General features: G+C 37.4%; 1 protein-coding gene across 2 annotated transcripts in view; it reads left to right on the top strand.

The window, feature by feature from the left end:
* Positions 1 to 27537, top strand: part of SUCLG2 (succinate-CoA ligase GDP-forming subunit beta) — a 112743-nt gene that overhangs the window by 15505 nt on the left and 69701 nt on the right. For both annotated transcript variants that reach the window (XM_021550959.2, XM_077786163.1), the window contains exon 2: positions 5084 to 5225. In XM_021550959.2, coding sequence (XP_021406634.2) covers positions 5084 to 5225 — 142 coding nt within the window. The remainder of the gene's footprint in view (positions 1 to 5083; positions 5226 to 27537) is intronic.

Raw genomic sequence — 27537 nt, 5'->3', positions numbered from 1 at the left:
TTTGCTGAAGTAGTTAACATGCAACTTGCAAACTTCTTGATGAATGTGTTAAGACAGTTTCTTCTGGTTTTATGTGTGTGTGTTTTCTTTTTCCAAAAGTAAGCTCTCAAAAGATACCTCCTGGGTCATCTGAAAGATGTTTTACATCAGAATAGTTAAGGCTGCATATATAACAATGATGGCAGTGTTTTCTAAATCTCTTTGGGGGTTTTGGGGGAGAGTTTGGTGTTTTGGTTTTTTGGGTTTTGGTTTGTTTCTTTTTTTGTTTATATTGAAGCAAATTTCTGCTAGAATATGTACTTTTAATTCCACTCTGCTTTAACTGAGTTGTTAGTTTTTTAGCCCTTGTTATTTAAATAATACCATTTTCTTATTGTAATGGGACAGCTAAAGAATTGGCAAATGGAACAGTGGAAGAATAATGCAAATCCAAATACATTATTTGTGCAGGGCCTCAAGAATTTTGTAAAAGAAAAACCCACCAAACAAAATGGTGATAAGTAAGAGGTTATGAAAGTTATATGAAAAATCAATTTTTTCTCTAGCAGTAGTCAATAAACCACAGATACAATTCTGCAACACCTGACCTTGTTAAGATGATCAAAAAGAAATATTTGATTTCTTCATGTGTATGCCACTCATTTAATCATGCTGTGAGACCAAATATGGTCTCTGCTTGTATAAAGAAGGAATTTGGACAGAAAGCTTGTTCAGAACAAAATGCACAATTCCCAGTAACAGTAATTTTCTAAATCCTCCTCACTCTATATATTTTTGGTCGACATTAGTGTGATTCTGACTGTTAACAAAAATCTTGGAGAAGGGAAGGGAGATTAGAGGTGAAACCAAACTAATACTTTGTGCTTTTCAAAAATGCCATATAATTCTGGCCAGCAGGAGAAAATCTGGTTTGAAAGTTGTATTTGAATAAATAATTCTGCCTTCATCTCACTTCATGTTACTGCTCAGCTGATGCCTTTTGTTTCACTTACTTGAATTTTGGGATTTTTGATGTTGTTGTCAGGCTCTCAGGAAATGTTATCAGTTGTAAAAGAGCTTTATTTAAGTATACTAATCTCTTTGATAAGCACTTTCATTAGAAATTTAATCTTAAGAAATATCTTATTAGAATGAATTTAATTCCTTTTTAAAGCTTTATTATTTTAAATAACAACATTTTATTTTCTGTGTGCTGCTAGTAATGTTTTCTTAGTTTCACAAACTGATTTATTCTTAAACCTTATTTGTGGTTTGAAAATAAACAACACCTTTGATTTACCAGGCATATCTGAATCTCAGATAAAATCCACTCTGCATCTTCAATGTGTACATCAATACAAAACACAAAGTTTCCATATGAAAGTATAACAGAAAAATGCCACCCGTGCAAAATTTTCTGGTTCTTTATCCGTCAACTTATGAAGATGAAAGATGAGATGTCACACAGGGAGTCAGGGTTTACTAAAATCCACACAAAATTTCCAATCTCCTCTTCACAGGCTGGTGGGACAGGATCTACTCCTTGTACTCCAGCCCAACCTGGCAGTAAAGATGAAACACAGATAGAGCTTGAACTTGTGGAACATACTGGGTGTCAGCTGGGACAGCTTCATGGAAAGATCTGAGACATCTCTGGTGTTTTCTGGCTAAAGTGGAGGGCAAGGAGATAAAAATATTCGAGCAGGGATAAACTGGGAATAGAAGGTGATGAGAATAATTAACAGAAATTAATAAAAACTGGACTCTGCTTTCCTGTGCTGTAGGTTCTCTTTCAGCTGCCACCCCCCATTCCCTCCTTCACATTGAGGTTATTTTTCTGATGCTGATTTACCATCTAATTCTTTAGTCTGTCTTTGTGGAGAGCTGGAACTGAAGTGGCAAATCTAAGGGTGTTGTTTGATGCTGCTGCAAGCAATGAAAGAGCTGTAAAACAGGAAAATGAGTGAAACAAAGGCATGTGATGGCTGATCTGTGTTCTGTGCCAGGTTAAAGTCTCCTTCCAACAACTTTAAGGGGGAAGGGCTGGATTAAGGCTGTCTGAAGACTGTCCATGGGAAATAACTTTCTCTCAAACCTTTCTAGGCTTTTCCCTAGAATTTTGAAGCTGTACCTTTGTGCATCAGCACTCTTACTGTCAGTGTCACTTGTGGATTTATCTGCAGAATGCATAAAAGTTTATGAGGCCCAAGAATTTAGGTCATTTGAAGCCCGTCTGAAATTTTTGGGAATGCTTGGTATAAATGTATTTGGAGGGTGAGGATTTAAGATTCTTGTATAATCCAGATACAGATTTAGTGCAAACAAAACATCTTGGACTGGAAATTGGTTCAAAGCAGCATCTGTTTACTCATGTTCCTGAGATTTCATGGCACTTTTTTTGTCTTCACCCTAAAATGCATGTCCACAGCTGTTTTGATTTTTCAAGATGGTCTTGAAAGAACAGTCACCTTTACAGATTCAAAGCTTGTGCTTTATTTCATCTCTTGTAACTGCTTTAGTTTTCCTGCTGTCCTCATGACATATGGAGGCTACTCTGCAAGTGCTTTAAAGCAAGTTTTTCATGTTCTTTGCTCTTCAGAGCTTCTGGTACAGACTTCAGATACTTATTAATTTTATCAAGCAGTTAATTCACAACCAGGAGTTTGTCTTTTGTGCAAAGACTTGATTGAAAGTCCTCAGCTGGCACTCAGTAACATGGTCTCTCTTAGAATTAAGTGACATAGCAGGGGGGAAAAGTGTGCTCACTAACCTGGAGTTTGTAGGCTTTGCTTTTCTGTGCCAGCAGCTGTTGAGCAGACCTTTGTCTCATCCCCCTTAGGAATGTTTCGACCCTTTTCAAAGGAATTATTCTTTTATTTCCTTTCTGTGTTCCTCTGACAGGTCTGGTTCATAATTTAGGAAATAAATATTATCATAATACCTTAATATTAATTGTCCAGTTTTTATAAGAGTAGATGTGTCTCTGTGCTTATCTATGTCTGAACTTTATGCATATGTAATAAGATTTTTAGCATCTCATCAGTGGGACATTTTGAGTTATATTTTGAGTTGTAAAGCAGTTGTATCCCAAAAGCTCCTGTGAGGTGCTGAGAGGGTGTTTGGGAGCAGAGGTTACTGCAATTCCTATAAAGCAACAGCCACAAAAATCTTCCCCGGAAAGAATTTTTTTTAGTATTTTCCTTCTTATTAATTTGATTTAGATCATCTTAGTAATATTTACATGTGAAACTGTTTTTCTAAGTTATGAAAAAAATATGTTTTGAAGATTTGGTCTGAAATTATAAAACTAGTGACCAAAATTTTATTAGCTCTATTATTGACCTGTAGAAATTTTTAGATAAATTAAAAGGGTCCCTCCTGGCCCCTAATGTTAATCCCTCTGTGGAAATGATCCTGAAGTGATAATTGTTAGAGCCTAGCAGAGAATTTATAATAGGAAAACAAATTAAATGTCAACAATTATGAAAGGGACTTTAAATTTTGACCCTGCATTTGAAGTATTGCATAAGTGTAATAACATATCATCCGTGAATAGCATGGGGGAACATAAATCATGTGAGGTGTCTGTATGATGTGTAGAATTAGAGATAGCCATAGAGCAAACTGACAATGCCATTTTGTTCCTCTAAAATGTGTTAATCAGGTTATGCATAAAAGGATTTAAAATGTCATCCTGAGCTATTTGTAACTATTTAAGTTCAGTGGGAGTCACTTCTACAGAAAACATGCAGCTATATACTGTAGAAGATGGGTTTGTGTTTTCTTTATGCATTAATCTTTTGTGCTGTGTTTCAAAGAGAATAGAACAGATGGGAGTTTGCTTTTGAGACAGCTCAGCCTGTAAACCTTGAGTACTGTGAGAGGATGTGTTATTGAGACTTCAGCATAGAGGGTTTTTGTTTTCACTATAAAGTTGCATTAGGTTGATAATTTTTTTATCATGCTGTTAGAGATGAAAGTATAGTAAATAATCCTCTTTGTCCAGCATTTCTAAATACGTAGCACTGGCCTTCATGCTGTGTTCCTTACTTCAGGAGAAACCAAGAACTGATTGTGGCTGCCTGCCAGGGGGACAGCAGTTCGTGTCTCCGTGTGGGAAAAGCATCTTTGGCTGGCACAAAATGGAATTATACCATTGCCAGGAGCCAGCTCCACCTTTGCCATTATACCATTGCCAGGAGTCAGCTCCAGCTCCTTAATTATTGCTTTTGTGTGAATCAATTTATCCTGTGTGGAGAATGTGTCTGCACTTAAAACCATTCAGTAAAGATCCTGTGACTTCTGTAGTGCCTCAAGGTTTCTTGCCAGGACAAGTAAATGTGGTGTCTTTGTGTGTGTAAGGTTGCTGTGTCTTTGTACCCACAGGGTGTAGATGTGTTTGTATTCCCACAGGGGTGTTTAAACTGGCATGTTGGGAATGAGGAGGGAATTATTCTAATTATTCTCATTATTTTAATTATTATAACCAGCTGTTGTTGGCCTAGCATGGCTGGTGTGGCTGTGCTGGTGTCCTCAACAAAATCTGCTTAGAAGCACAACAAACAAACCAGAGACAGCGGAACTCTGAAAATACTTGTATTAGTGTTTAGTTTCTTACAGAATAATGCTAATTCCATGTTAGTTGCTTTTCTTTCAGATGTGCTTCAAGAAACACAGAGAATCAGTGGAAATAATTTTATAGGCAGAGATTAGATGAAATGTCATATTAATAAGGATATTTAACATGAAACTGAATTTATTTTAATGTAAGAGTCTGTTACTACTTTTATAGCAGAGGAAAACGTGAAAACATAAATAGACTTTGGAGTTCAAGCCAAATTTGCCTTGGTATTAAATGCAAGACATTTTGTCTGGCCAAGTGAACCTTGTGCAGCTTTTAAAAAATATCTGTAGCTTTCAGAGCACTTGGGATGCACAAATGTTAAGAAAAGGCACTTAGGTAAATCAATAAGTATTTTACCTCTTCTCTGGGTGTTGTTTAACTGCTGGTTTGAGATAACCATAAGGTGGATGAGCTCAGTGGGCTGTCTCAGGAACTCTTCTTAATGAACATTATGTTATTTTCCCCTCTTGTTTTTTCTAGACTGTTCAATTAACCCCCAGACGATGGCTCAACCTGCAGGAGTACCAAAGCAAAAAAATAATGGCAGACCATGGGGTTACAGTTCAGAGATTCTTTGTAGCTGATTCTGCAAATGATGCCCTGGAGGCTGCTGAGAGACTGAGTAAGTTGACTGATAATGGGAGGACTCTGCTTCACTGGGTAGCAATCTAGAAAATAAATTGTTTTCTAATAAGTTTAAACAGTCTTTAAATTCAAACTTACTGAAAAGCTTTGATATTTCATCCAGACTATAAATGTAGTCTTAATTTTATATATGAACAAGTTTATAGTGGCAATACTTAGAACTTTATTTCCCAAATGTTTTGCATGCAGCATGTAACATGAATTCTTTAATTACCATCATAATAATTCAGAATGTCATGAATAGTTGTGGAGGAAATTTTGTGGGTATACTTGATATAACTTAAGGATCTGAAATAAATGAACTTGTGTAAAAAGCTGTTTTAAAAGAAAAATTCCCTCTTTTAAAAGTAAAGGAAGGAAAAGGTTGTAGCCTCTCCATTTTAAAGGATCCTCAGATGTTTGTTAATGTGTGTGTCCAAATGAAGAAATAGAAAAGGTGAGTTGAGTTACCATCACAAAAGGATGTGACAGTGGCTCAAAGAGAAGACCCTGCTTCTGGAGCTTTATTTTGTTTCTCTGACAACATCCTCATTCTGATGTGGTGAACAAAAGATGATAATGTGGATCAGAAATGAATTTATGTAATAACTTTTCTCTCTAAAAAGAAAGTGTTAAAGTACTTTGTCAATCTGTTCTAACTGAAATAATTTTTCTACTTTTTAAAGTTGTACAATTTTCCTCTTTTCATTCAGCTTTTGTTAATATATCAAATATCAAAATGCCAGAGGCCAGACATTATTGTAGTCTAATTGTGTAGGAACAGGAAGGTTTTTTGGTTTATGCTTTACATAATGCACAGGCCACTTAGTTAAATGCATTTCAATTTTGCACACTGGAAGGTAAATTAACACAACTTACTCATATCCAAGATCTCATCAGAGCTCAAGTAGCTGAGTTGCATTAGCATAATGGCTTGTTCAATCTCTAGAACTTCATTAAGGTGATGTATTTTTCAGTGATCAAAACCTTCTTATGACAATCAGTATATTTGAAAATATACCTAAAACAAAAAATTAAATGCAAGTATTATGGTCATTTAGCAGTACAAAATGGCACAGTCGGACATAAAGCAAAGCAGAAGAAATTGGAGTGTTTCCTCATATCTGATATCTGAGAAAATCAAGGAATGCTAACTGAAGCTGTGGCAGGTTTATCACCAGTCTTACAGCACTTAAACTCTCCTCTTCATGATTGAACTCATAAATGGATTGGCCTGTCCAATAACTATTGCTGTTCTTGATGTCTATGCCTACTTGGAGATATAAATTACTCCATTAAAGCAGTGAACCTCCTCTGTTTTATGATGCTAAGTTTATTTTAAATAACCTCTGTAGCTTGCTTGCTTTTCAAATCACAGAAATATCCATCTATTAAAATCCAACAAACAAACTGTGTTTAAATAACCAAAAGTAAAATCCAGCAGCTTTATCAGGTAAATTTTATTTTAATTGTGTGGTCTTGCTAGCACTTCAGAAAGTGGAAGTTAGTGATACCTTTCTTCATCTGGTGTAGTTGCTTTCAGCCATGGTGTACTACTGAGCATGAAGGAATTGTGGTTTATAGTGTGGAATCTATTTCATGTTGGAATGACTGACACTCCATTGATCCACTTAATAATTAACAACATCCTTGTTATCATTCTGGTGCTGTGCTGTCCTTGTACTTCTAACATGCACTTTGAAAACTAAGAATCAAGAACATCACTTTTACTGCTGTGGTCATTGTTGTTCCAAGATTTTTCCAGATTTATGTTCTTTGTGAGCCCTCAGATTAATATTGGCTCTGTAACTCAGGGTTATCTGCACAATTTGCAACTGAATATGCAACCACACAAAGTAAAAATATATGGGAAAACAGGAAACTTCAGCATACAGGAGGCATGAAATATTACAAAATAAAATAACCAGCGAAGGCAGTTTGGGGATGGTGTTGCTAGACAAGCATTCTGCAGTAAAATATGGGGAGAGGCCAACCTCTCCTGCCAAGTCCTCCTCAAAAATCTCATGTTTTAGGTGCTGCGTGCCACATTGCAGCTGTCCTTCACTTTGGCTTCTTCAAACAAGAAAAGGTGCTTGTCAACATATTTTAAAACAGGATAAAGTTCTCAAAACTTGAAAGTCAAAGTTTCAGTATTTTTCTTCTGAAAAGAAATTCTTTCTATAGCCCTCAGGACTACAGGAGAAACAATAATTTTCCTTTATAATCTTAAAGCATTACATCACTCATATGAGTCTGTGTGTGTGATAAAGGGGTACAGGTAAGGGGATAGGAATTTCTGTCATGGAAGTCTGCATAAAGTATGCAATTCACAATTTAATTTCACAATTTCACCAACTGTTTTGTGCTTGGCAGAGCTGTCTTTACTGCTGCAGGGCCTGTGCTCACCAGTTCTGCTATTGTTGGATTTCCTGTTGATGCAATGGAAAGAGATGAGATGATTTTTTGCTGCTGTCTTCACTTGTCAGGAAGGTGTTAAAGCATGTCTTCTTGAAAGGGTTTGCCTTTATCCAGTATCAGCAGTTTTGTTACACTTTGTTCATTTCCTCTGTTTCTCTCTATTTTTATTAATATATACACTGAATGTTAATTTTTCTTAGATGCTTTCAAAACTTACCAACTGCACAAAAGACAGTCTGCAAGGAATTTTTAATGGAACTAAAGTGTTGGGGTTTTTTTCCCCTCCTAAGATAAGAATGGCAGATGTAAGAAAAATTAATATGACATCATTAATATTGACTTCAAAAGAAGTTGTACACAATAAAGAATACAGAATTAAGCCCCAAGGAATTCATTGCCTTCTATGTGCTAAGCAATTTCCCAGTGTAACCTTTGTAGAGAAGGCAATATATATATAGAGTGCCGAGAAATTCAGTCACAATAGTTTTCTGGTTTGTTAAAATTCTTGGTTTTCAAGAGAGAAAAGAAAGATGTCCCGTTTTGCTGCACAGTATGGTGTTGCTTGATCTGCTCTCTGAAGAAACTTAATTTGTAAACAAATTCTTACAATTCCAGTGCAACTATTTAATAGAAAAAAAAAATGCTCAAGAGCCAAGTTTTTGTCTGAAATATAAGCTCAGGTGGCTGTTCTTGTATTAACTCACAAGTCTTCTGATCTAATTCTCACTTAATTTAGGGCTTGTTTAGCCAGAGAAGGCATTTCCTTACTTGCTGTTTCTTTTCCTTGTACTACAGCATCAATACCTAAGGAAGTAATCCTTATATATGCTGTGCATCATTTGTGAAAGGAAAATCTGTGCACTGTGCATCATTTCAGGGCATGGTTTGCCCTGAGCTCCTCCAGCAGAAGCCCTTGAGTCTCGTGTTCTGCTCTTTGTGCTCTGCCTGATGGAGAAGCTGTTAAGGGACCCATCATTTCCAGCTAGGAGGTGGGCAGAGCTGAGAGGGGCTGGCATTAATCTGGAGGGGGCTGCTGGGCACTGTCATTTGGCTCTGTGCATCAGCAGAGGTGCTGGCACTGCTGACAGTCCTAAATCAATGCTGGGAACTTGGCATGTGTTTCTTTTTCTGAATTTTAACAAAAGCAATAGGATCCTGCCTTGTGCCACTTAGAGTGTTTCATTGCATTTAGGAATCAGTCAGGTGCACTGTTCACACTCTATGACAAATAAATGCAGTTCAATTGAGTGCAAGGTTTTTATTCACTCTTCTTAAAAAAAATAATAAAACAAAATATAGTCTCTGCATGTCCTATTTCTATTGCTTATGCATGAGGGAACTCATAAAATTCGGCTTTGGACTGAAGGTGTGCTTTTTCTATCAGGCTGGAGAGGTAAACATGTATTTTATAAAGAACAGAAAAGGTTTATTGAAGCATCTTTTCATGAGGTCATTTACCTGTCACCTATTCTTCACCATTTTTTAGAATATTGAAAGTGTTCTTGGTCATGTGAGCACCAGTCTCCTTCCTATCTCAGCTCCTGAAGTTTTTTTCTTCCCATGGCTTTTTAATTTAAAGGGAAGGGTGCATTTTTAGATGCTGTTTTAGATCCCTTATCTGAAAATTCACCTCTTTAGTACTAGTTCTGGAAACCACTTGAAAGCAATTTATGTTTAGAAGGGATCAAAAATTGACCTTTAGGCTGGTAGTGTCCTTTTTGTGTAGATCATGAAGAATTTGTTGGCGATAATGTAGTCTGGATTTCATTTAAGCTTTTATGCTGGGAAAATTAAAAACATCCTTGAACCTGATGTTTCTAAGGATATTTGAAATGTGAATTCAGGTCCTTTTTTGTTATACCAGCAAGAGCTTTTCTGTGAGTATCCTGTACAGAGTGGCCCTCTATATAAAATTTTATTTGAAAAACTTGGCTACTTAGCTGATCTTTTTTACTGTCATCATGTGGTTGCTTAGGTGATTTAATTTCCTCTCTGTTTCTGTCCATCAGGATACGTTGCAGAATTGCTTCTTTCAGCATTTCTATGATTTCCATATCTCTTTCCATTCAATGCTTCACTGTGAAGTAATAATTTTTCACCTGTGCATAATGAGTTATTTCTCAAAAACCCTCATGTACTTTGTGGTTATAACTAACTATTATTTAAAACCACTCAGGTTATCCTTTTATGCATATGTTGAAAAATCATGTGTTGCTGCAATAGCATTCCAGGGAACTGTACACAGAACTTTGCTTGCTGGTAAGGAACGGCTCTCCCACAAGTCCTCTTATTTTCTCTGACAGCTTTTATTAAAGTTCCTTAGACTTAAATTATAGCTTTCTGAAACTGTTCTTTTCAGGCAAAATAATGCTGTAAGTTATTATATGTAAGTTATCGGATCATATTATAACTCAGATGGGTAAGTATTTAGAAAACAATCTTTTAAATTTAATAGAAAACTGGTGGTGGATGAGCTGCCTTGGACCACGTTCTGTGTTACTGAGCTTAAGTATTTCTTTCTTCTACTGAATGGATTTTGCCTTGTCAGAGGGATAAAATCTAAAATTAGAGTAAATCTGCATTTTCCAGCCACTTCTCAATGATAGAAAATACTAAATACTCCATTATTTGCAGTCTTCATAGGCATCCTTTGAATGTATAAATTCAAAGCTCTACAAAATTTGTCAATATCTGTGGTTTTACTCTTTTTGTCCCTTAATCAGTTCCTTGTTATTTCTCAGAGCCTTCTCTTCCCTGTGCTCATTTGCTCTTTTCTTCTCAGCCCTTCTCCTACCTTATGACTTCTGATTGAGAAAATGCTCTTTTTTTTCTTTTTTTTTTGTGCTAAACAGTCAGTTGTTACCCTATTTAGCATAGTTGGAGCACATGTTTAGCAGTTGTGTACTGCTAAAAGCCATTTGAGTGCATAATGGTTTTTTGCTTGTTGAAGTGCTTTGCTCAGACCCACATTTGCTTGACTTGGCAATCATAGAAGGTAATGTTTCTGTGTATGATCAAAAAGCAAATACTGATTGCTAACCATCATTTAAATGATATTTAAATATTGTCAAATAATACAAATAATAGTTTTTTTCCTACGTTTGTATATGTTGCAATGATTTATGTCAGAGTTGTGCAAATAACTTTAAGATTCTCACTTGTGTCTGAAAATGATTAAAACAATGAAGTAGAGTAAAAATTATGAAGGCAACATGTTGTTTGCTGCAGTTAAAGTAATCCTTTGTAGGAGGCTTGGTAATTAATGTGTCAGTGACCCAATTAATTTACCTCATCTACTGGATGAAAAAGATCAGTCCTGGAAAATCAGAGGAGCTGAGAAAGGTGTTACAGTGATTTGTTCACCTAATGTGCTGTGCTAGGGAGTTTGGTAGAAGGTCCTGGGGAATTTGCTGTGATACAGCTACAGAGCAAACCAGGAGTAAAGCACCTCTGCATGATAGTTATTTTCATGGACATTCTTCATTTCCTCACACATTGCTTTTTGGGGCTTTAGCTTAATCTGTCTTGGAAGTGGAACTGCACAAGGCACAGTCAAGGTGGAATTAATATTTCATTTGAGGGTTTCACACTCAGTGAATGTTGGTGCTACAGGACCTTCCCCTTGGATAGGAACCTTCAAGTTGTGCTGTTTTCTCCTCTGTGTGTGTGGCTTGGTTGGGTTTGAATCTTGTAATCCAGCCTGTGCTCCCTCCCTTTGCTTCCCTCCTCCCTTCGTGTCTCATGCTGACAAACTGCTTCACAGAGGGGGCAGAGAATGCAGAACTTTTATGTGCAGCAGAGTTTAAGCAGTGCAACATCCTTGGTACACCCTGTGAGGCTTTCTGCCTTTGCTTTCCTGCTTGTCTCATTCCACCAGTGTTTTTCCATATAAAGCCTTGGCACTTCTGTCTTTTCTCTGGGAACCAGGCAGCTGTGGAAGCACACATGCATTTGTTGGTAATGGCTACATGTAACATTCACATTCTCTGCACAGAGAGACATCATTCTGTCTCTCAGGAGAAGCACAGAGAGAAGAAGAGAAAACAATCTTTATCTCTGCTCCTTTGTTTTGCCCATGTGGAATGTGGTGTGGAGATTGTTCACCTGCAGTGATGGCTGGGTTGGATTCTGGTGAAGTTGTTTGGGGTCAGTGACCAATGGGATCCAGCTGTGGCTTTAACTCTTAGCACAGAGTCACGAGTTTGTTAGTTAATTGACAGGTAAGTAAGAAGTAAGTATGTAGAATAGTATAGTATCTCTTTAAATAGTATATTAATATAGTACAGTATAGTTTTAATAAAGCTGTCCTTCAGCCTTCTGATCTGGAGCCAGACACCATCATTTCTTCCCTCATCCGGGGTTCCCTGCATTTTACTATAGCCACATGTGTTGCATCCCGTGTGCCAGAAAAAAACAGATAGAGAAACTTCCAGCTTCTCTAACTGGGAGTTTTATTCTTTTCCAAAGAAAGTTAATAATAGATTTTGTCAAAGCTCACCACTGGGTATTGTTTTGTTTAGAGTTGAACCTTTTTTGTTTCAAGTTAACTTAAAAATTGTGTTTTTTTTAATGTTTTAGAAATGAAAATACTTCGCAGGACCCTCTGCCTCCAGAGGAATTACAGAAATAGTTATTTTGAAATGCACTGTTATGAAAAAAGAATGGTTTTGTTTTTCTTATCTATTCCCTTTGTTAGAGAATTACATGCTGAGTGTGAGTCAGTAAATGCAAGCTTGAGACTGCTTACATTAGTTGGATATTTTATAACCAACTTTGTCACCAAATGTCTTCATATTCAATAGATTTATAGTAATATGAGTAATGGCTTGGGGGCCAACAAATCAAAATCTCATTTCAGATGTTTGACATTAATGTTGAGCTGACTTATTGTTCTCTGTGTTGGATTTCTGATCAAATTACCAAAATAGCTGCTTGAAAGTAAAACACAAAGTCAAAAATATTCTAGAAATGGGGTACTGAATTCAAAACATAATGTGTGCCACAGAGTGTGGGCTTTTGGAAATTTCAGTTGTGTTAAGTACACTACTGGCTTTTTGTTCATAAAAGGAGACAACAGAAGTTATAGTTCTTGATTCAGGAATTTTGTCAGGTGGTAAAAAATGCAAAGTTTTACAAGGAGGGTACAAGATGACTGCTGGTATTTATTCCACTCTTGTCACACCATATTTTATGGTTCTTCAAGGTAGTTTTGCAGCTGCAGAACAATAACCAGATGCGTAATTGAGAAGCAGCTGCATGAAATTTTCATTTTTTTATGCATAAAATCAGAACCATTAGACACACTTTGTGTAAAAGGTACAAAATACTAAACAAAAATGTTTTCTCTGTAGTACTAGCAGCTGTGTAAAGGAGAGAAATCACTCCTTCTGCACTCTCTAGATGCCCATCAGCTTCTTAATGTTCAGGGCCTGATTACTGAAAGCAAGTTTCAGTCTTCTCTGGCTGTCTTTCTTCTTTTCCTTGTTTGTTACTCTGTGCTGTGTGGTGTTGCATCTTCTGTGTGATCAGTCCCAGTGGATAATCCCATGCATAGGAGGTCTCAAATACAAAATTGATGCTTATGCCTGTTTTTCATTTAAGCTTTTCAGTAGAAGGACTAGTAGCAGAATCATGTTGAATAAAATCTAAGAGGGAATGATTGCAGTCCTAAGATAGGATAGTTTATAATTGATATTGTCATGATTTCCCTGATCTCCTGTAGTTGTCCCCCAAGTGACACAGGGTACAGCAGGAAGAGACTATTCTTGGTTATCTGCTTGCTATATATAATTTATTTGGGAAAATTGCTTTTTGGGAAAAAAAAAATGTCAATTGTTTCTGTTAAATTTATTACACTTTTTGTCTTTATGCACCAAGTGGTGGTTTAGGATGGGCTGGATTGACAAGTGAGGATATTAGCTTGTACATTTGCTGTGAAAGCACATAGTTTGGAACCAAGCCAGGAATCTCTCACAACTGACTTTTCTGCTCTTGTGAAGCTCAGAGAACACCCAGCGTCCAGCCTCCATACCATGATTCCCATCCCCTATTTCCTCCTCAGCCTCTTCCAGTCAATGAGGTAATATTAACTGGTATTTTGCAAAGGTTAGGATGACTTGCAAGAGCTTGTTTTATCTTCAAAGGTGGGAGTAATTTACAAGTTGAATGTATCAGCAGTTGAGAAGTAAGATCATAAGAGGCTGTGATTATTATTTTTTTGGTAGATAATCTCTACCTAAAATGGTAGAGCAGTTTTTGAAGCTAAGGATGTTCTGACATTTTGTTAATCTGCTACTTCATATTTGAGAAAGTGCTGTGAATTTAAAATAAGTTTATCTACATTTCTTCAAATATTTGCAGTTCAAGAAAAGTAAAATATTTCAACACATTTATGAATACAAAATATGTCTTTGTAACCCTGCTGGATTCAGCTGGGAGATATTATCTTACTCTCTGCATCACAGTATATTTTAAATGATGCTCTAACACTTGAGAATGTCACCACAAAAAACCATTTAGTCAGAATCATGTTCAGGGCAGTTCCAGAAGTTAGCCATGCTCTTATATTAAGTATTTCTTGTTTTATTAAGAAAAATCTGAAGTTGACAATTTTACCTCTGTGTGGCATACTTTCCCTGGTCCTACAGTTAAAGTCAGCTTTTGTTTAGTGCATCATTACGAAGGGGAACATTTTTCTTGCACCTCCCCTGGGCTTAGTTGGACTGCACACCTGAGTAAGATGAATATGGCTAAACTTCAGGCTATAAATCTTAAATTTATTTATTGTTCTAAATACTTAAGAGCAGCCCTGGGGGTTTTAGAGAAAGAGAAGACAAAGGCAACCAAGAAGAGTTTGCTGTATGAACAGTTAACAATATAAAGTCACTGGGAAGATTCACCACTGCTGCTCTGCACTTCCCTCTCCTCCTGCCAAGTCTTTGACCCCTCAATTCCTCCAGTTATTCACCTGTACAGTTTAGCAGTGGCTTTCCTGATCTTGGTGTGTTGTGCTTTGTCCCCACTGAAGATTATTTATAACAGTCCTGACGCCATGCCTGCACAACCAAAACCCCTCTTGTTCTTGTTCCCACAGATAAATCTTGTACCCAGGTTTTGGGTTTAGCTCATTAGATGTTCAGTGTGCTTGATTTTCCTACTGGCCTTTCCAAATCTGGCCTTTTGCTTGGATATTTTGGAAGAAAAGTGGAATGAGAGACTTGAAGCTGAGTACTGCAAATATGACTATCTTAGGAAAAACTATTCTTATGAAATCTTCCCCCCCCATTAAATACATGCTTATGTCTCATGCCATAAAGTAATCTGCCATTTAAATATGATGATTCATGTATACTATTAATAACTTGCTTATTTTATGTTCTGAGTGACATTCCTATTTGAAGGAATATACATATATATGCATATATAAATAGTATTTATTCAGTTGTTTTTTTGATCCATAAGAAGCCAAGTTAGGTGCTTAAAGATGTTTGTATGGAAAAGTTATTTTACAATTTTAAGATGAAAAAAATTAATGTATTTTCATATTTTATGTTGTTGGTTTACAAGACGAGACTCCTGTGTTGTTGAGCTTATGCAGCTTCATGATTCTTTTCACAATTTTGATTTATGGGTTCTGATTTATCGCTGGTTTTTACACTCAGTTTCTGATGTTTAGTGTCCTGTAAATAGTGAGAGGTCTGGACTTCCACAGACTGGAGTAAGCATTCCTTCAGAAGTCTCTCTGCTGCTGAAGAAACAAAATAAACCAGTCAAATTAAATACTAGAGAGAGACTTTTAAGGGCCAAGGTTCAGGGGTGATTAAACATGAGTTGCATATCACTGAAGAAGTCTCAATGTCAGGATTTTCAGTTGTGCAGAAAGGATGCAATTAGTGCAGTTAACAGCAGGCAGGGCAACGTTAATTATATGTTCTTTTGTCTCTATGAGTTGTTTCAGCTATTTGGAGCCTTCTTCTTTTGCATACTATTAAGTACGTTGTACTGCAGGAGGCTTTCTGAGAGTAAACTGTGACCATAATTTATACAAATGTGATTTTTACTGCCTTAGACACCAGTTCTGAACCTGATTGTGAAGTGAGAAGGTTGGAATGTAAGAAATGGCAGAAGCATGAACGAAACATCATGCAAAAGTGCTGCCTTTAAAGAAAGATTGGCCTGTTGTATATCTGACATTTCAATGAAATCTGGAGCTGTTTTCAGCAGCACAGAGAGGAGGAGGTTTATTTTCAGCTGTTACCTCATCTGATTTGTAAGCCAGGCAGACACGATTCCATGACTCTGCAGAAGCTGAGAAGTGGGCTTTCTGACGTGGCAGAGCAGCTTGCTGACCTTGAGTTAATGAAATATTAATCAGTGCTTCACGGATGACACGGAGCATCTGTTTTTGAGGATTCATAGGAGGGGCCATTGGGATGGTGCCTAGGTCACATACTTGTCATTTCAATGGCAGACTGGCTGAACCCCCACACTCAGGGTTGTAGAACTGGTGTACAGATGTGGTGGACAGATGTGCTGACAAGTTTGGCACAAATGAGATCTGTGGTCCTTCTTGTCTGAAGCTGAGGAGGTGCTGAACAGCACAGTGCATGCAAAGTGTGGCCATTTGAGATGTACTCACTCACCTGTTGTGTCAGTCCCTTGATAGGTTCAACACAGGTTCAAGGCACTGAAATCAGCTGCACATTCTCTTCCTTTGCAAACAAAGGCGGTGTTTATTCCAATTCTCCATTTTAACCCAGAAAAGTTCCGTTTATATGTGAGTAATTGGGAAGGCTCCAGATTCCACTGTTTGATATGACTGCTCACTCATTGTGGTGTTTAGACTGTGCAATTTCATTAAAATATGTAGAGTTCAATTTCCAAGCATAATATCTGCCTTCAAAATCCCCACAGAGCTCCACTTGCAGGAAGCCTAAATGAAACAGCTCTGGTGGTTCCACATCACTTTGAGATACATCCTTTCCTGCAAATGCTGATTGCCAAACCAAAAGCTCTCTCTTGCTTTTATATTCATTTTTCTAGGCTAATTTAATGTTATGAAACCTGTAAAACTTGCAGTTTAATGTATGTAGTTATATCTTTGCTGCTGAGGTGGTGATTGGAGCTTGAGAGACAAATGCCAGGCTGTCAGAACTGGGGGGATAGAATGTTTGTATTCCCTCGAAGGACTGGGAAAGAAAGGCAGGGAGGCTTCTAATTAAGCAGGGCAACAACTAACTGCAGAGTGCCCTGTTGGATACTAGAATTTGGTTGTCTTATGTACCCTCCCTGCTCTTTCCAAGCTCTAAAAGCTGATCATACGTCTTAAGGAGAATTACAAATTGCATTCCTGGGGTTTCAGCTTAGCAGTGGTTGGCCTCACTGCAGTCCATTGGGTCATAATTACACAGAATTTACTGTGCTATCCAGAAAACTGCTCTGAACTGCCCTGTGTGACAAGTCAGGTGCTGAATTGATTCTAATGAAACACTTGGGCAAAGCTGTGTGCAAGTGCACAGGAAAAACGAGATTAAAAAGACTGGAGTAGTCAAGGGAAGCACTGGGAAACCTGGAACTGACAGGAGGTTCTTGTGCTACTCAGTGACACGCATTTGTGTGTCCTCAGCTTTCCTGTGAGGCTCAAGAGCAGGTCAGCAGTTTGTAAGCTCAGATTTCTTCAAGGACTTAATAAGAATTTGTGCAAATAACTCGGGAATTTTGTGATCCAGGAGTACCAGTAATACCTGGTGTTAGGGAATGGTGCTTTCTGCCAGTATCAATACATTATTCATACAAATTGTGACAACAATCCAACAAATTAATTAGTAAATTCCATAATTTTGGGCTAACAGTGGGTTAAAATGTGTCTCTGGTATCTGATGTCCCTACTACTCACTGTATACAATAAACTCTGGGGAGCATGGACCAGTGGAAAGCAAGAGCCCATTTAAAAAGAGTGAAGAAGAAAGAGCCATCAGAACAAGTATTCCTCCCAACAAAGAACTCCAAGGAAGAACAGCCCTGGACCAGAATGAAAATGTCCACCTTTGGACCCAGAAGTGCAGTGGAAGGATGAGCATAACACCAGTAAAAGAGGTAGCAATTAGAAAATAGTTGTGTAACAATTTAAACTGCATTATTATAGATGTTTTTCCCCTGCATATAAGCATTTATTCCTGTTCTGTAACAAGTAAATCTGGAATTAAAAAAAAAATAGCAACTACACTGTTGAACTCATGGGTATATTTACAATGTATTCTTGGCTTTCTATGTGTCTAAATATGTAAATTGTGCTTTCTCTTTGCCTGTAAACAAGGTTTTAGAAATAAAGAAATGTTACAAGTGAACATTGCTCGCGGCCTAGGTTTCTGCAGACACCTAACAAGCGTGACCTGCTTCCCTGCAGCTCATCTTCTGTACCCCTGGAAGGTTCCTGAGATGTGTGGGCTTCTCTGCAGGAGGCCAGTATTTGGTTTTTTAAACACCTTCCCCCCCTTTTTTGTTATGAATCCAAAGTCAGTGCACTGAGACCGTTCCCCACTTGGAAATATTTTTCTACAAGAACAAAAAGACAGTTTCTTTTGTATATAAAGAAAGAAATAGGCTTATGTGCAGGCATGAAGGATCTTAAATAAAACATTGTCCTTTTTCTACCTTAGTTCAGCTGGGAAAATCAATTTTTGGTTCCTCAACTGCAAAGAAAGATCAAAAGGAAAAACTGACAATCCAAACAAAGGGCAAGGTGATGTGGGCTGCTTGCACTCCTGTTCCCTGGTGTGCTTCATACAGGCATTTTTCCAAGCAGAATATATTTACAGAAGAATCAAGGGTGGGTTTTTTTTGTATCTCCAAACCAACAGAGCTGTGACTAAAAGTGACCTGAATATAAAAGTAAAAAAACCCTGCTTTACATTACAATTTGTGGAGTTCTTTGGTGCTAATTTAGGCAACAGTTCTCAGATGTGTCAGGTTCCTCATTGCAGAATACTTAGGTTTTAAAGAATTGTCATTGATTTAACTTCACTAGAACTGGCCAAAGCCAGTACTTTTTTCTTTTTTTTTTTTTAGCATGTTATGTAATGCAAGAGAGAAAATATCTTCAGTCTTGCTTAAATGCCAACTGGATGCATATTTAAATCTTCATATGAAAACTAATTTCAGTCAGTGGAGAGGGAAACTTTATGGAGATTGGTTTTCCTGCTTTGTATTGATTCCTGTTTATATATTTAATAAATAAAACATGATTTATTGTTATAAACTCATATTTACAAGAGGAGATTAAAGTGTCAGCAGGAAAAACAGAAAGGAGGAGTGTGAAAACTCTTTAAAACACACAAACTGAAAAACAGCTTGAATAGCTTTTATGAAGTGTATTAATTATCTTTTGCATAAATTTAAAAAGTTGAAATAGTTATAAAAAGTATTTGATTTTAATGTATTTTCACTTCTTTGAGAGAATTATTGTGCGGGCGACAATTTTTTAACCATATTAAATGTTAATTCAACAGATATTATAAGTACAAAATAAACAGGTGCATATGACTCAAGGCACACCCTTTGCAGGAAAATATTTTTGTCTGTGTCTTGTGCATCAGTGTGTTGGGTCTTTACCCATGCAGGCAGAATGCATTTACATTTGGGACTCGGTGTTTGGCATGTCTTGGCATGGTAGGGATGCAGATAACTACGTACAGAATGCTTATTTCAAATACAGATAGTCCCAAGTTTCAAAAGCAGCAACTGTAGCTGGCAGCTCTGGGACTTTTGGGAGTGTTTGCAAGGAAAAGCACTCTGCACTTGAAAAGCAGAACCTTTAGACAGTGCCTCCAGATGATTGGCACAAATGACCAGTGATTTATAAACTTTAGGCCTATGATTTTTTTTCCTCGAGCACTGATTAGCTCCAAGACCTCCCCATTCTCATCAGGTGTGCCCAAAGAAAGTTCTGAAAGCAAATCCATTGATTTAAGGCCTTAAATCTGTGTGTCTGTCTAATAGCTTTGTAAGGCTGATGTCAATATTTCATAATCAATAAAAATAGGTCTGTGTTTTTGATGTGTGTAGTTTTTGAGGCACTTCAAACTGCTTGCAGCTTATTTATTGTGGAGTTAAATTTTAATTAGTGAGGACAAACTGCTCTGAATTAGGTGACTGGTAAGAAGCCATGCAGGAAAATTATTATGATAGTAATGAAATGTGCCTGATTTTGTAACTGTGCTCATTTGCAAAATTTTTCTTTCTTTGTCTATTCAATAATTAATTGTGTAACAAGAGAGTTCCTGGGAGATGTCAACAGCAAACTGGCAGCTCCACCTGCTCAGTCTGCAGTGCCATGAAGTGTCATTGTGGTGCTTTATCACTTCACTTCTTAGACAGGAGAGCAGAGGCTGGCTGTAGCTCTCTGCTGAAAGTAATGCACTCTTCATTTTCACTTTTATTTGTTGTCCTGCTTCTTCTTTCACTGGTCTGGGGCAGCTGAGAGCTTTTTGAAAAACTTATTGCATGGAGCACATGGGGCTCTGAGCGGGGTGGCCAAGGTCAGAACCTTCCTTGGATGTCTTGTTCTCTCCATCAATGTCTCTCCTGCACTGCTGGCTGGAGCTTCCCTCCAGAGCTGCCCTGGACACAGCTGTGGGACAGCCCAGTCCTGGGGGAAATTCCTGGATTTCACACCAACATTCCTGATGTTCCTCTCGTGCTGCCAGGTCCCTGTCCCCCTGTTTTTTGGGTTACAGGCACAGTGACAGTGCTGGGGGACCTTTCTGCCTTGTTTTGTCTTCTGGCTTGGCCCTGGGAGTTCCTCACAGGCTGCCCTGGAGGGTGGAGAATTTCATTTTATTCAGGCCATTGTTCTGTAATGTGCTGGGGTTTTGCTTAAATGCCTCCTAATGTTTCCTGTGCTGAAAATACAGGAAATTGTTCCTATTTCAACCTTTCTACAGGCTGCAGGTGAGTAGGACCTACTCTTAGTTGCTGCTGCTTCAAAATTCCTTTAACAAATTCAGACTTGGTTCTGCAGAAACCAACTGAGGTATGTCAGAAAATCACTTCAGTGTTAGTTAATTGAAAGAGAAGATGTGATTGTAGATGTTCAGTTTCAGATCAGTGGTAATAAAGCAAAAGAAAATTATTACGTGCATTATCAGATTTCATTTCTCATATATCCAGAATACTTGGCTTTAAAACTCTAGTCCAGAGGCTTTAAATCTGATTTACTTTGAAGAAAAATCTATTAATATCGCAACAGCTACTTTTGTGATGAATTTGAAAAAGCCTTTCCTTGTAAAACAAAGGAATTTGTACACACAAAGAAACAAAAATTGGTTGTTTTAAAGAAGTGCACAAGAAGGAAATAAGGAATGGTTTAGATTCATGTAGGTCTGTTTAGGACATGTGCTGATCTGTCTTAGGGGGAAAAATAAGAAAACTATGAGTCTGGTTGATAATTACTGCAATACCCTTGTCTCTCTGGGATAAATGACTCTACACCAAGATGGACAACTTCACTAGCACTGTTCTGTGAAGGCAAAATGCTGGTCTTCAGTATTTGTTAAAAGTTAAAACATCAATAAGGTTTATAATGTCACTTTAACCTTCTATTAATTAACATTTGAGTTTTTTAAGGAAGAACCATTTCTTATTTTTGCTGTGGAATTGTTAAAACTCAGCCACTGGTATTTTCTTACTCTTTTTCACTTGGGACTGCACTAGCAACCAAAAAGAATGTTTCTGATCCTGGCTTTGCCCTGTAAGGCAGCATCATTGAATACTCTTCCCTCTGTCCCCAGCCAGATAACTAATTACAGCATAACTCTTGGAGAAATGGTGCAAAGATGTATATCCTGTATATCCCAGGGTGAATTGGTTCATAAATTCAAATCTTAAAATTACCTTGTATGATGGACACTTGCCCATGGTTTTATTGGATAGCTACAGCTCGAAATATGAAACATAATCAGATAATTAGTTACAGGCCACTTAAAAAGACATCTTCAGGAAATACTTACATCTATTCCCTGTTAATGGAGGACAATGTGCACTTAACCATGGTTACTTAGGAAATTGTTTACTTCTTTCAGACTGTATCTGTCTTCTCTGGCAAAAAAAAAAAAAAGTGGTATTTTAGTTCAGAACTTTTCTAAGTAATTCTGGAAGGCAAAATACACAAATGAATGTGATTATCTTTGAGGTGCTGGATCCTGGCAAAGAGTTGGATGCTCCCTTCTGCTGAGGGAGCATCTGTGGAGACCTGCTGTGCACCAGGGTACCACCAAAACTTTTCTGCCACTGTGTGTCATGTTCTAGCTTGGCTTGAGTTGTGTAGGCTGTGCTGCAGGTTCTAGAAAATCTAAAGGGAATGCCAGTGTGAAATACCAAGGAAAGAAAATGGAAGCAGAGGATTGTCTGAATTGACTCGCCTCTGAAGTAGATTGCACTAACTAATATGTGTGTGAATTAAAATAAATTGTTCATATGTATGAACAAATATACTATATATATATATATATATGTGTGTGTGTGTGTGTGTGTCAAAAACTCTGCTCATTAGGCTGACTTCCAGTAGTGGACAGCAGTAAAAGCATTTATCCCAGAGTTATCCCAGGTGCTTTGAAGGAAATTTCTCCCATTACAGATGTTTTAGTAAAAAGACCATTCCCATGATGCAGGTAGTTTTTTATTTCCATTTTACTGTAAGACACTTTAAGAGTTTATGTAACTTCAGGTACTCAGGTGGGACTCTCAAACCAAATTGTTCTCCAATCAGCACATACACAAGATATAACAAAGGGCAGGGAAGAAGGAGGTGGCTGTTCTGGAGTCATTTAGAGGAGCAGCTTGTGATGATTTGAAGTAGGCTGGTTTTTAGCTTCTGTGTTAGGTACTGGGAATTCTTACTCCCTGTAAATGGCAAGATAATTTACATTACTGGGAGCCTGTAATGAGCTGACAGGCTCCCCCCAGTCCAGTCTCCAACCCATGGATTTCATTTCTCTGACTGGCAGAGCTCTTCCAGGTACTTCTGGCTGGGCAGGAGCCATCCTGTTGGCAAATTCATGGAGTGAGTAAAGGTGAAGAGTATCAGAATCACAGCACAAGTTGTGCTACACAGTTCATACAAGCTGTTGTTGTGGAGTTCCACTTCTAGAAGAAAAATCTTAATTGTCATCTTTGAGGCATGCACTGTGAATAATTGTAACATCCAGTGGCTGGCATGGACCAGAAGTGTGTGAATGGGAAAAAGGCTGAGGAAGTGTTTGGAGCATTCTGGACATATGCAGACATTCCAAAACATAATTTCCTTTATATCATTCCAACCATATGTAATTTTATGGGCTTTTTTTAGTGCCTAAAAATTAGAAAATAACTTTTAATTGTTGTTTATGAAGTACCATATGGCTGTCTGTAATTTTGGCTTCTCATGGAATGAGGAAAATGAAATTAATAGGAAATCACACTCAGAAATCTATTATTAAGTTAATGGAGCTAACAGCTTGTCCAGTGTCCTCATACAGATCATGTTGTAGCTGCATATAATAAAAAGCAAATCCTTATAAAACCACTGAGAAAATGAAGTGGCAGAGAGAGGCTGAGCCAAGGATCTGCATATGTTGGTACTGGGCATGGTCATGGATGGCTCAGCTAACAAGCTACTGGTGAAAATCAAGGATATAACATGTATTTTCACAGTTGCTTTACTATGTGTTCAAAATAATTAATATTTTCTTCTAGGTTGTTTATGAATTAAAGGCTTACCTCAGGATAAAAATCTCGTCTCAGTTTTTATTTTCATCTTTCAAGTAGAAACTTGTCTGGTCCACCCAACTAAGTTGTTCAAAGTTCTGCACATTTTTTTATGGCTTAACATTCAATAAATAATGGGAACACATTAAACCTAATTTCTTTTCTCTCTTAACCTGTCCTAATAGGCAGCAAGTTTTGAGAGTTTAAACTGTAAAGTTTGCATTATCTTGCTTGCACCAAACATCCAAAATTGAAGGCTCTTAATACAATGGTATAGGAAAAAATATATCACAAGATGAACATCTATAAAAATTACCAAGCTATGAAAAGCACATAGCTTTTTTTCTCCTTCTTATCTGGTACATTCCCTGAATTGCTTTTCTTCAGCATTTTTGAAAAGTGTCTGCAGATGATGTGATACTAAAAAAAAAAAAAAAAAAATCACAGAACAAAAAAGAAATCTAGAAAAAATAACCAAAATAAATTTTCTTTTTCTTGAGGGCTGATTAATATTGTCAGGGATGCACTGTTAGGGATGTGTTCTGGATGGGTTTATGTTGAATGTCTTGGCTGTATGTGTGAGAAGGAATTGTATAGGTTGGGTAATTTCATAAAGCTGTAAAAAGAACTTTGTTCAGGCAATACAGATTTGAAACTATGTTCTAAACAGTTTTCAGCATTGAATCTAAATTTACCAGTGTATCATTGATCAGTGAGATGGCCTTTTTTGGAGTAATTAAGTCTGAAATATTGAATTAGATTTTAAAGATTCTTTTAATAGGTCTACTCTTAACCTTTTCCCAGCATTAGATTATTTTGGCAATTGCTTCCATTTCACATATGTGATGAGTAAACAAAAACAGGAGGAGGATGATAATGCATCCCTTATTACCTGGGCTCAGTGATTACTGGTCTTAAATGACATTAAGTTATAAACACAGGTGCTTACCATAACTGGAACTTCATCTCTCTACAGCAATTAATATTTACAAATTACCAGAGGACTAAAATATTTCTTTTAATACTGCTTAATGTAGTAGGATTTTTTCAATCCAATTAAAAGCTAGATACCATGAAATCTAACAACAGGAATCCCTAGAAGGTTTTTAAGCAAACTGTGCAGCAAAATATCTTCAGGAGTAAATATGGTGGCTGTTCTGGTTGCAGAGTTTCTATGTTTTAAATAGATACCTCTCAATTAATTTTTTATTTCATTGTCTCCTGCATTCTTTAAACATTTATGTGGTGAGTTTTCTTGATCTGGTTCATACTTGGATAATTCTGTTTTCTAGATCTGGAGCTCTGGAAATGAATGAGCTTTTGCCCAGAGTCTCCACTTAGTTAACCTGCACTTGACAAGAAGGAAACATTAGAACTGACTCTGTTCCTTCTTCCTGGATTTTCTTTTCACTCTGGGTAAAATTCATTGCTACTCCAGATGGCCAGAGCCATACCTGTTCATCATTTTAATCCCACTTTTATCTGAAGAAGAACCTGAATGTCACATTTGTGCAATCCCTCTGCCCAGCATCTCTGGCTTTTACACCTGGTATCAGGTGTCTGTTAGAAGCTGTGCTGGAAAAAAAGTCTCTCTTTAAATTGAGATAGTGTTTATTTTCATTGTGGGGTCTCATTTTCTTCTTCAAATAGAAAACACTTCAGTAAATGAGGCTACATCTCAGTGGTCAATACTGGGGTCTTAAAAATTGCCTCTTTTAAGTATGTGATTTCTGTCTGTAAGTAGTGAAGAAGGCTGGGAAGGTGCTGGTGGTGGACATTGGTTGTGAGGAGGGGAAAGTCAGGTATTTTGGGTTAGTTTTGGCAGGGGGTGGCAAATCAGTGTCTTGCTTATAAATGAGGGCAAGGAGTTAAGGGCATATGTAGAAGAACAGCTCCAAAGTAATATTTTTCAACTTTCTGTCTTTAGCACTACTGAGGCAGACATAAATTCTTCAATGTGATCATTTTCCCATCCAGATGTTTCCCAGATAATGACCAGTCTAGCATGATTCTCTTCAGAGGCTCAATAAATTATTTCAGCAATATATTCAAAACTTTGTACTTAATTCCACTGAATGAGTTGGATAATGAGTCAGGCTACTGGAGAACATTTCAATCCTACTGGGCTTGGCTCAGATCAAAGTACTGCCAGATTTGCTATCCTTTTGCATGTTTCTGGTTTTGGATGTGGATTGATTTATTTATGGTCTAAACAGCAAAATGTATGGTATCTAACGCAGCCCTACACAATGAAACAAAAGCTGAGGGACACAAGGCTAAGAGCTAGAGTAGAATTGTATAACAAGAACTGTCTCTGGGAGAGAAATGTTAATTTTGCTAAAAATGTAAATTTTCAGCTGAGAGCTGTTCAGTATTTTCATTGCTTTGGGTAAAAATGCAAACTGTAGAAGAGATTTAGGTTTGGAGCTTCATTAAGAAGTTCTTCATGAAAAGTGTCAAAGCTTCACTGAGGGAAATATTTATGCAGGCACCCAAATGCCAAGCTGGCATCAGCGTGTGCTTAGAATTAAGCAGATAACTACCTGTTATGAAGGCATCTGTAAATTGTTAAAGAGGAGAAATGACCACTGTGGTGGTGAGTAAAGTGAGGTGCCTTGAAGTGGAGCAGTGCATGCACATGAGCACCTGTCAGGTCACTTTGTCCCAGCTTTTACAAGGCAGCAAAAGATGATGAAATCCTTTGAAGGAATTTAGTCCTGGCCTAGTATTGGCATCCTTGCAGAAACTGGGTCTAAAGTTGATGCCCACTGAGATTTCTCCCTTTGAGCCTGTGGTCTGCTCCTCACACTTCTGGAGGCTGTTGGTTGCCCAGCCTCCATTGTGTGATGTCCTCTATATTTCTTAAAACTTTGCCTTCCATTTTAATGCTTATTTTTAAGGATCCTGCTGGGCATAGCAGGGCTGTGTGGAAAGACTGTGTCAAGTCTCTACTTGAGTAGGGTTCACCTGTCACAGTATGGATTTGTTAACACTTATTAGGTAGTGGTGGTAACATTGCAGTTGTCTTTACTCTCTGCATATTTTCAGATATGAAAGAGAGAAAGTTTAGATTTTGTATCAGGAAAGAATCCCTTACCATCAGTGAGGTGATGCACTGGAACAAGTGGCTGCCCCATCCCTGGCAGTGTCCAAGCCCAGGTTGGATGGAGCTTGGAGCACCCTGGGATGCTGGAAGGTGTCCCTGCCATGGCACGGGTGGAACAAGATGGGCTTTAAGGTCCTTTCCAAGCCAAACCATTTGTGAGTCTACAATTCCTATTAACAATTCATATTAACTTGCTTTTTTACCATGTGAACTCCCTGGTGTCTTGCTTAGGTTTTTTATTTCATGCTCAGTTTTTGAGACAATCTCTAACTACAATAACTCCTTTATGACTGAAAGTGAATTGTGAAAAAAAGCTAATATATGTGCCTTGGTTTTTATGTATTCTATACTACGTAAATTTTTTCAAAATCATCTCTGCAGTTCAATAATGGATAAAAGAATTAGAATCAGTCAGAGAAGGCTTTGTGTCTTTTTTTGCCTTACATATAATCAGAAAGAATGAAATTTTGAACATGTTCCAGGAAAGCAGGTGTGTGTATTGTTGCAGCAAGGGGTGAGAACAGTGCTTGTTCCTAATGGCTGCTTGACTTCAACACTACAGATTGCATAGAGCCTGTTCCCTGAACTGTATTAAAACAAATTGTGTTATGGTATTCAGTCAAGAATTTAGGGCACAGTTGATCTGCTTGAGTCTGCTAACTTTAAAATATATTTTACTGGGGGTGGTGGGGAGGGAAAGGTTTGCATGTTATTTTGTCAAGGAAAACTTCAAATCCTTGTAAGCTTTAAAAGGTAATTTTTTTTTTTTGTATTTTTTTTTGTATTTTTTTTGTAATTTAGGGAAATGGGAAGGATAGAGAGAAATGTCTTGATAAGAATCTGTTAAAACTGACAAATTTTTGAATGACAATTTTAGAAATCAAGTCCTGTGATTTATTCATGTATTTACAAAGAAAGCAGGTCTACTAAAGCAGGTGATTTTTCATCCTCTGGTTTCTCAGTGCTTAACAGAGTATCCTGAGAAGCTTCCATGGTGGTATTGTCAGATCACAGGGATTGTGACTAATACAGAAAGAAAAGTTTT

This window comes from Lonchura striata, chromosome 12 (genome assembly GCF_046129695.1).
Source record: "Lonchura striata isolate bLonStr1 chromosome 12, bLonStr1.mat, whole genome shotgun sequence".
NCBI classification, from domain to species: Eukaryota; Metazoa; Chordata; class Aves; order Passeriformes; family Estrildidae; genus Lonchura; species Lonchura striata.
This window is presented reverse-complemented; position numbering and strand designations above follow the sequence as displayed.